This window comes from Rutilus rutilus (assembly GCF_951802725.1).
Source record: "Rutilus rutilus genome assembly, chromosome: 4".
Taxonomy (NCBI): Eukaryota; Metazoa; Chordata; class Actinopteri; order Cypriniformes; family Leuciscidae; genus Rutilus; species Rutilus rutilus.
Genome location: NC_140212.1, coordinates 9,029,557 through 9,040,020, shown reverse-complemented (window position 1 = coordinate 9,040,020; position 10,464 = coordinate 9,029,557). Strand labels below are relative to the sequence as shown.

The following is a 10,464-nucleotide window of genomic DNA, read 5'->3' as shown; positions in this document are numbered from 1 at the left end:
AAGACTCCTGTCTGCTCCTCTTCACAATAACAAGTTCTTTGTCTCCATCTGGTGGATGAATTTAGCAGTACAGCATTAAACACACATTATACAGTGCTATGCATAAGTTTAGACACCCATGCTAAAGTTGACTAAAAAGAGGAATAAAAAATCATCTTTTGGAAATTTAACTTAATGCCTTAATTAAAAAAAATTAGGAAAAATCCAACCTTTAAGGACACCAATTTTCTTTGTGAATGAATAATGTATCGTAAATAAATAAATGTTCTTCCTTAAAATACAGGGTGCATAAGTCTGGACACCCCTATGTTAAATTCCCATAGAGGCAGGCAGATTTTTATTTTTAAGTATTTTTTGTTATTTTTTGTTTAGGATACTATGCATCCTGATAAAGTTCCCTTGGCCTTTGGAATTAAAATAGCCCCACATCATCACATAGCCTTCACCATACCTAGAGATTAGCATGGAGTACTTTCCATAAGATCATCTCTCAATGCAAATCAAACTAGCTATTAGGCTAACTGAAATAAAACCATGCCAATCTCTAGGTATGGTGAAGGCTATGTGATGATGTGTGGCTATTTTAATTCCAAAGGCCAAGGGAACTTTATCAGGATGCATAGTATCCTGGATCCATGAAGTAACTGGCCTTTAAAAATAAAAATCTGCCTGCCTCTATGGGAATTTAACATAGGGGTGTCCAAACTTATGCACCCTGTATTTTAAGGAAGAACATTTATTTATTTACGATACATTATTCATTCACAAAGAAAATTGGTGTCCTTAAAGGTTGGATTTTTCCTAATTTTTTTAATTAAGGCATTACGTTAAATTTCCAAAAGATGATTTTTTATTCCTCTTTTTAGTCAACTTTAGTATGGGTGTCTAAACTTATGCATAGCACTGTAGCTACAAATGCTTGATATGATGCCAAATTAATAACTTAATTATTAAATAAGAAACTAATGTTTATTTACAAATATTATCTGAATAGCCCTCTTGGTTGTTGTACACAAATCAGTCCATTTCATTTTATATATTATTAATTTACTGTTTATTGTTCTCTGGTTAGTACATGATACCAGTGTAGTAAATTCCACTAAATATTATGCACATTTCCCCCAAAACAATTATAACTTCTATATTTATAGCAAAACTATTTTTGTGTGTGAAAAAAAAAAAAGTAAGCGAGCAGTCAGTCATCAGTCAGTCTTGTATGTTGTGTGTGCAGAGACAGGCTTTGATGCTGAATATAACCTGCAGTGTTTCTCTATCAATCTCCTGTAAGTTTAGTGTGACTTTCTCTCCACGCTGACATATGACTGACACGAGTCTGTCCTCAGTGAAGTGTCTCTTCACACTGGAGGAGGAGTCCCGCTCATCAGCGCTCACACTTTATTGATATATATGGAGAAAATAAAAATGCTGCTGTGTGATTTGTCAGTGATTGTGTTTGATGATTTCCTCTGTTGTGTCTAATAAGGTAACAGTGAGTGTCATTGGCAGCTGTGAGAGTCTCTCTCTCTTTAGGGGACTGACAGGAGCCAGTTTCTTCAGTGTGTTTGAGGGAGCAGAGGAGAAACAGAGGCAAACAAACAGTGTGACGAGCAGAAGAAGATGGAGGGATTTCTGACACTCGTTTTACTCTCCTCTATAGTCACTATAACCACATCTGGTAAGTGCAAAATTGAGAGTAATGAAGTGAAATTATGTTTAAATGAGCAGTTGATATATATTCCAATAGAAACTGAATAGAGACCTGTGTAATATCTAGAAATAGATCTTATGACACTATTATTTATCTAATACTAATACATTTTAATAAGTAATTTTTACAGGAAACCAATTTAATTTGCCATAACAATTTTCTCATATTTTGAATATATCCTCAACTTTGCAATGTTCTACTGCTACTAGCTAAATCTCTCTTTCATGTACAGATTTCGAGACTGTGAGGTTAGTTGGTGGTAACAGTCCCTGTGCTGGTAGGGTGGAGGTTCATCATGATGGTCAGTGGGGAACAGTGTGTTATAGGTACTGGGATAAGACTGATGCTGCAGTGGTGTGTAGAGAGATAGGATGTGGAGAGGCTCTAGAGGCTGTGGGTGAAGCTTACTTTGGACAAGGATCAGGACCAATCTGGATGGATAATGTGGGCTGTAGTGGATCAGAGTCAACACTGAAGAACTGTGGATCAGACGGATGGGGTGTTCATTACTGTGGTCATCAACATGATGCTGGAGTCAGATGCTCAGGTGAGCGGCTCCATACATCACTCTGTTAATACATCACTGATCATGGTTCAACATGCACCAATACTCAACTTTTCTATATATCCTAATAATTTGTTAACAACATGTATTCATTACTTCATTGAGCTCACTGTTTCTGCCTTTGTACTTAATACATTGTTTAAATGAATACATTATTAGCTGACTCTGTGATTTGTATATGTACATTTCTGAAATACATAACTTGGACACAGTCACTCATCTCTGATAACAGATCACTCTAAATTGTAATGTGGACTGCTCTGAAACACTATATATTGTGAAAAGCGCTATACAATTTTTTTTTTTTTTTATGTTCATCCACAAATATTAAAATAACTTGTTGTAATTTGTTTTCAGAGCAATTCATAACCAATTTGTTGAATAATTAACATGTGTTATTGTCTAAAGAATTAATTAATTTTCATCCATTCTAAAAAATATTTAATTAATTAAAGGACAATGACTTGCTGTTGCTTTATGTCTCTATAAAAATGACAGTGCCAGATGTCTCTTCAGGACATAACACATCCAATTAAAGTGTTCTTCTGTGCTGTGCACTCTCTCAATATAATCAGAAACCATAAACTATGGACGGTTTACAAGACTTGATGATGGACCTCACCTGTGCTCTGGGAGACTAGAGGTCCTTCATGGGAACACCTGGTACACAGTGTGTGATGCTGCCTTTGACCAGCAGGATGCAGAGGTTGTGTGTAGAGAGCTGGACTGTGGGGCTCCTGTACAGGTGCTGGGAGAAGATGCTTTTGGCAAAGGAGACGCTCAGATGTGGACACAAGAGATTCAGTGCAGAGGAGATGAATCACACATTCGACGCTGTCCATCATCAACCTCACATAATATAAACTGCACCCATAAACACAACGTGGGATTGATATGTTCTGGTAAAATATCAATGTTCAGCCTCTCTACTGTATAGAGGAATTATTAAATACTAAATCTAATTATTTGATCAGTTTCTTCTTGGTTTGATCAATTTCAGTAAGATCTCCGTTCTTGTCCAGGTTACACTGACCTCAGACTGGTCAACGGTCCTGACGTCTGTTCTGGAAGAGTGGAGCTTCGGTTCCTCAATGAATGGGGCTCAGTGTGTGATGCATGCTGGGATATGAGAGCTGCCAGTGTCCTCTGTAGACAGCTGAATTGTGGGATTGCTGTGTCTGTTGTGGGATCAGACTGGTTTGGAGAGGGAAGTGGTGAAATCTGGGCTGATGTGTTTGATTGTGACGGGAATGAAACAAAACTCTCAGAATGTTCCGTCTCTTCATGGAGTCGAGCTGAATGTTCTCATAGACGAGATGTTGGAGTCATTTGCAGTGAGTCCATATTACTGGAGGATTCACTGATATTGTGCTGCTGAAAGATTAAAAAAATAATAAATATAGTATTTCATATTTCATATTACCATACATTTGTAATTTCACAACATGTGTAGTGTCATTTCAAACTGAAAGAAAATATACTTGTCATTTATTTCAGATTTCTTTTATATATGTATTATTGATGTAAAGTATATTCACAAACTTGCACTATTTTAGTAAAACATGAGACCTTCTTTCCAGATTCCTCTCTGGCTGTTCATGATGGTCTGGTGCGGTTGTCTGGAGAGAGACAGTGTGAGGGGGAGCTGGAAGTTTCCATCCATCAGGTCTGGAGGAGAGTTCTGCTGGACTCCTGGAGTCTCACTGAATCCTCTGTGGTCTGCAGACAGCTGGGCTGTGGCTCTGTGCTGAACTTCTCCGGCTCCTCTTCATCCAGTCCTGAACACAGTCATGAGTGTGTGACGGGCTTCCAGTGCTCTGGGAGTGAAGCTCATCTGGGGAACTGCAGCTCTCCACAAACTCTCAACTGCAGCTCCACACAACAGCTGTCAATCACCTGCCTTGGTGAGAACAACAACATCTGGGCAGATTCTTCAGTTGTTAGTGATCAATAATGTGTTTTTCTCTCTCTGAATATCAGGTCGCGGGTCCATCAGGCTGGTGGGTTCTGGGGGAGACTGTGCAGGGAGGCTGGAGGTTTTTCACAGCGGCTCATGGGGGACAGTGTGTGATGACTCCTGGGATATTAAAGATGCCCATGTGGTGTGCAGACAGCTGCAGTGTGGAGTGGCCCTCAGTAACCAGCCGGTACCAGCCTGGTTTGGTCCTGGTTCTGGACCCATATGGCTGGATGAGGTGGAGTGTGAGGGGAATGAGACGTCCCTGTGGAACTGCTCTTCTCCAGGCTGGGGGAAACATGACTGTCAACACAAAGAGGATGTAGGAGTCGTGTGCTCAGGTAAACAGTAAACAGTAAGTTAAATAATAACATTTCAATAACCTATCACTGTGACTGGTAATATCCAGTACACTCGCATGATGGACATCAACAGCAGTGTTGGGAACTGAGAATATGTTCTTATTCTGAAAATATATATAAAATATTAGCACTTTTCTATGTGCTCTGACAGAGTTTTCTGAAGTACTATAGTTATCGGTACCACAACACAACATTACTTCATGAAATGCATAGCGCGACTAATGTTGTCCGAATGAATGACATTAATGAGTCGGTTCTCAGCACACAGCATAACTAGTGTAGTGATTCCTGAACAAATGGGTCAGTTTTGTTCAGTGAATCAAAAACATACAGTTTAGAGCAAACTTTGAGACTGAAATATAGTGACTGACTGGATGCTCATACAACAAAATGTAGCTAAATATACATAGTGTGCATTTGGTCAGTAGCATTTTTGTTTGTTTAAAGTGGTTGAGTATTACATTATATCATTTGTATAGACAATGTAAAGCTGGTAATTTTTGCAAAATGAACACCAGGATAATCAGGAGCGGATGGCTCATATTTTGCAACATAGACTGTTTCGACGGTCTGATAGACAGCGCTGCCATGGATGCCGCTACTTTTTAAATATTTTTTTATTGACCAAGCAGAATCAAGTAGTATATAAGATTCATAATATATTATAAAAATGTAATTAAGTATCTTTTTCAGATGCTAACAGTGCTAGCAGTGTGCATTAGCCTTGTATTAACCAGTTTTTTTGGTGATATTTTAGGTTTAGCACAACTTAAACTCCTATATTTTTAATGCACATCCTTTTCCATCTAGAGTTTAAAGAGATCAGGTTAACTGAGGGCTGTGAAGGGAATGTGGAGGTTTTCTACAATGGATCCTGGGGTAATGTGTGCTGGAACCAGATGGACAGAGACACAGCGAGTCTGATCTGTCAAGAGCTGAACTGTGGAAGATCTGGTGTTGTGTCTGATTCTACATCAAGACTGGAATCAGCTCATAACTGGCTGGATAAAGTGAAATGTCGACCACATGATTCAAATCTGTGGCAGTGTCCATCTTCACCCTGGGGACAGAACGACTGTGATAATGATGAAGTGGCCAAAATCACCTGCTCAAGTGAGATTATGTTTAAATAATGTAAGATGGTCTCAGTAGTTATGTTTCTTTAAACACAATGTTTGTATAATGTGGTGAATAAACTGTTTCTGAAACACTAAACTGAGATGATGGACAGAGCCTAAAATTATTTATGAGGCTTAAATTATATGTTTTCATATTGATATGTTTCACTGAGAGAAGTTATGATTTTTGTGTCCTAATGTTCAGTTCTCTTAATATTTAATCTCAGAGGAGGAAAGTCGTGAGTCTCCTCGGAGTCGTCTGACATGTTCTACCTCTCCATCTCCTCACCAGAGACAGTGTTCAAGTAAGATTTTTAATTTAAGACTGTTTTCCATTCAAATGTGCATTTAAACAAGAATTTATTTACATTTAAAAATCATAATCAAGTTTATAAATGTAATCCACTAATAATACATTTAAAGACGTCTTAGTTAAGCTTCAGTGTGTTTTGTTGTAAATGTTGTGTTGAAGCTGATCAGTGATGTTTCTGTGTGTGATTTAGATCATGTTCCTCTCAGACTGAGTGGAGGTTTGGGCCGGTGCTCTGGGAGGCTGGAGGTGTATCATAACGCTGTGTGGGGTTCAGTCTGTGCTGATCTGTGGGACATCAGCGATGCTCAGGTGGTCTGCAGGCAGCTGGGTTGTGGAGCAGCACTGAGGGCTGATGGGAATTCAACCTTTGGTGCTGGTGAAGGTGTTGTGTGGCTGAACAGAGTCGAGTGCAGAGGGAATGAGATTCACCTGTGGGACTGTCCTCTCTCCCTGAAGAACCACACTGACTGCTCCCACAAAGAGCACGCTGGACTCACCTGTGCAGGTCAGAGCAAAACACTGAGCAATAGTAGTCATTTTCACATCATTTTAGTGCTACTAACTGTGTATTTGCATGATTTTTAATCTGTGTCTGTTTTGCCAGATTTGTCAGTGTCCACTACTCCTGCCACAACAACATCAGCTTCTCCTCCAGTTTCTCAGACAGTGCGCTCAACATCAGTCACTCCTCCACAAACTCCTCCAGTGTCTCTCTCTGTGCTTGTGGTTGTACTGGGAGTTTTGCTCTTACTGCTCTTAGTGCCACTGCTTATACTGATTCAGCAGAACAGAGTGATGAGGAGAGGTAGGAGAGATCCAGAGACTGTCATATTGTGTGTTATTCAGTGTGTGATCAGTCATGTGTTGTGAACTGACAGCAGGTTTGTCTGTCTACACTCACAGCTCTCTCTAAGAGGAGACACAGGACGACGACTGAGGCCGTTTATGAGGAGATTCATCACAGACACAATCACTTCACTCAGAGAGGTGACATGAATCTTATTTAATATGATTAATAAGAGAGTCTGTCAGACACTTGATGTTCATCTATTATTAGTCCTGTTAAACCTCCTCAAAGAAAACCACAGAGCTGCAGGTGCATGGTTATGTGTGTGTGTGTGTGTGTGTGTGTGTGTGTGTGTGTGTGTGTGTGTGTGTGTGTGTGTGTGTGTGTGTGTGTGTGTGTGTGTGTGTGTGTATTTGTTTCCTCCTGTGTGTATTTCTGGAAGGCAGTGAGGAATGGGTTCATGTGAGGATACATGTGTGTTTGCTAATAGGCCTAACAAAAACAAACAGGAAAAAAAACATGGGATTTCTGCCTCTAATGTTTTTTGATCCAATGGAAATGAGGATTCAGTCTGTTTGTGATGATGAACATGTTCCTGACTGTTTTTCTCTCCTTTAACAGGGAGTCTCATCTCTGAAGAACTGCATTCTGGGTATGAAGATGCTGATGAGCTTCTCTCAGGTTAGACAGCAGAAGCGCATATTCATTCCACTCAAAATACTTTTTCATTGAATTAAACCTAAATAAATAAACGTAATTAACAAATTCTAATAAATATTTGACCAAATACTATTTAAATACTGCTGTTTATTTATGTATTAACATTATTTTCTCCTTTTTAGCAAAAGATTTCAAGACTATAAATTATGAAGATGTCACCAACAACAGTGGCCTGAAAGGTCAGTGACCTTTTTAATTGATCACATGATTTATTACTAGATGATTAATAACGTAATGTTCTCATGACCTGCAACAAGAACATATTTTGGCTTTTGTATCCAAACATATTCTGTGTTGATGCAGAAGAGATGAAGGAAATCACACCGGGATGCTATGATGATGTCATCACTGATGGACTGAAACCAGAACGTGAGTCAGGTGCCGTTCTGTTATTATAGTTATAATAGTTTTAAATAACAATATTAAAGTATTTTTAAGAAAAGTGTGTTTTAAATGTAATATTGTTTACTTTGTAGAAGACACACCTGAGAGCTATGATGATGTCATCACCAATGGACAGAACTCTATTAAAAAAGGTGTTTTTACTATTTTAACAATATTTTACATAATATTCATCTAATCAAGCTTGTTACTGAAAGTCTTAAAGTTATATATTTTGGCTTCTATTTTCATGTGTAGTGGATGCACCAGAGAATTATGATGATGTCATCATTATTAGACAGAGCGCTCAAGGTGAGTTGCACTATATATCACCCTTGCCTTTACATATAAGTTTGCATGAGTATTACACGATTTCTGTGTAATCAAATGAAGGGAAAATAATCCATTAAAGGAGAAAGTGTTTTATGAACTAGTGTGACATTTGTATGTCATTAATGTTGATCAGAGGGAGTTCAGGAGGAGTATGATGATGTGATGAGTGTCATTGAAGATAAACCTGTTAGGTAAGTTATTGTAACATTTCTGTTCTCAGTATATTCTAATATTATTGTTATTATATTTTCCATGTTTATAGACTGACATTTAACTTTTTCATTTAAGAATAATGTTAAATAATTTAAGATTTTGTTTTTAATAACAGATTATGATGATGTGGGGGAGGAGTCAATCAAAGGGGGAGGGGCCATATGACTGAATGGCCACACCCACTGCCTCGGTTCAAGACATCTGAACATTCAAGAGTCAAGAGTGATATTTCTGTGTGAAATCTCAGGTTTGATGATATTTGAAAATGTTCTGTAATGAAACTTTTCTTTCTGCTTTTATGACATTTTAGTTTTAGTGGATTTTGGCCTATTGTTTTATATCAGTAAAAATAAAACAAATATATATAAATATATGTATTACAGTTTTTCTGAATTGCTAAAACACTAACACATTCTCTGTACCAAATTCTCAATAGTCTAAACCAATTTGTGGAATAAATCACTCTTTCTGTAAAACATTAAACAAGTTCAGGTTAAAACACAGTTTGCAAATCTCATGCACTCTTTTTTCAAAACTCTAAACACATTCTCACTCATTAAAACACATTTTGCACTGTGATGCACTTACATTTCAAAATGCTAAACACAGGTAGGCGAAAGTTAAACACAACTGCAACACAGTTGTCATCGTTTACACACAACGACTCAAAATTGTTCACACTTATTTCTAATGATATGACCAAACCAACTGTACATACAAGTCAGTTCAGAGTCACAAATTTACTCAAAATGTTGCACTGAATGTTGATACCAACAATGGATGGGAACAATATAAGAGGGAGAGGAGGATGAGGACGAGGAAGAGGAGGTGAACAAGCAGGAAGAGGATGAGGACGAGGAAGAGCAAGGTGTGGAGAATGTGGTCAAGGCTGGATCTGCTTTAGGGTTTTTCCCTTTTCCTGCAGAGATGACATTGTCTGAGATGTGGAGAAACTCCTCCGGCCAGACCAACATGAAGACATGATGCTGAAGCAGAATAAAATCTCTCTCACTGACCTTGATTTAGCAGTTGCACAACTCTTCTGAGTGTACTTTACTGTAACATGCTTTTCATTTAGAGTTTCTTACTGTAATATTTTTGGCTTTTGCAGTTGGGTCACTGTATTTTCACAGTATGCAAGTGGTGAATATACAGACATTCAATAGGCCTACAGTAAGGCCTCCTGTCTCCTTTTTTACGTAATTGCAAAATTTATTTACTTTGTTACAATATACCTTTTTTCTGTAACTGCATGCTTTGAATTCTGTGTTCTCCACTTTTTGATGTAGTGTGTAATGAATGATCTGTAGTGTTTATAATTTTGACTAGTGTGTGTATGATCTGAGAGCATTGTTTGATTTTGAGAACAGATAAAATGGTTTCGAGGCAATTGTTTGATTTTGCCAGAAGAGTCAGAGGTTCTGTGAATGTGGTTTAAAAATTTGGTTTTGTGTTTAAGGTTTTGAGAAAGTGAAGTGATGGTTTCAAGAAATTCAGCAAAAATTTTGCAATTCAGAAAAACTGTAAAAAATGCTTATGTATTAAAGCTATCATGTGGATGAATTATGCAATACAGCAACTTAATGGTTCTGTCAAAATCTAAATAAACAATTAATCTAAATAATTACAGTATTTAAATTTTCACTGTTTATTTTAAATCCATTGGCTTTTAAAGTTTCAAGCATCATTACATTTATCCTGAATACTCCTAGTGCACAAATGTCTCATAAGACAAAAACACCCTGATGTTTGAATGTGGCCCATGCAGTGAAGGATGCAGATTTCTGAGCTGATGATGAAGAAGCATCTGTTATGTCTTATACATAAACAGTAGCCTATATATATATACTGGTTAAATCACTGGTTCTGAACAATCCGATACGGTTCTCTGGTGCCCAAGACAATAGGCCTACATGGTAATCCTCTACAGATAAAGATATTTTTTTGTTGTTCTTTTGTTCCAATAATGACAAAAGATAGTATTGCAGGTTGTGTATAATCTAATAC

General features: G+C 37.7%; 1 protein-coding gene and 1 long non-coding RNA gene across 2 annotated transcripts; both read left to right on the top strand.

The window, feature by feature from the left end:
* Nucleotides 1-1,617: 1,617 nt before the first annotated feature.
* LOC311289136 (scavenger receptor cysteine-rich type 1 protein M130-like) lies at nucleotides 1,618-7,542 on the top strand (the record flags this gene model as incomplete). The annotated part of the gene is made up of 12 exons (XM_084406892.1): nucleotides 1,618-1,675; nucleotides 1,941-2,255; nucleotides 2,849-3,175; nucleotides 3,296-3,607; nucleotides 3,854-4,177; nucleotides 4,254-4,571; nucleotides 5,403-5,705; nucleotides 5,938-6,015; nucleotides 6,214-6,528; nucleotides 6,628-6,828; nucleotides 6,927-7,010; nucleotides 7,436-7,542. The coding sequence occupies 12 exons, from the start codon at nucleotides 1,618-1,620 to the stop codon at nucleotides 7,540-7,542; spliced, it is 2,742 nt and encodes a 913-aa protein (XP_084263018.1).
* Nucleotides 7,543-7,681: 139 nt separating this feature from the next.
* On the top strand, nucleotides 7,682-8,435 carry LOC311288803. The gene is made up of 4 exons (XR_014627002.1): nucleotides 7,682-7,709; nucleotides 8,007-8,066; nucleotides 8,170-8,223; nucleotides 8,378-8,435. It is a non-coding gene; the product is annotated as an uncharacterized lncRNA (long non-coding RNA).
* The last annotated feature ends 2,029 nt before the right edge of the window (nucleotides 8,436-10,464 follow it).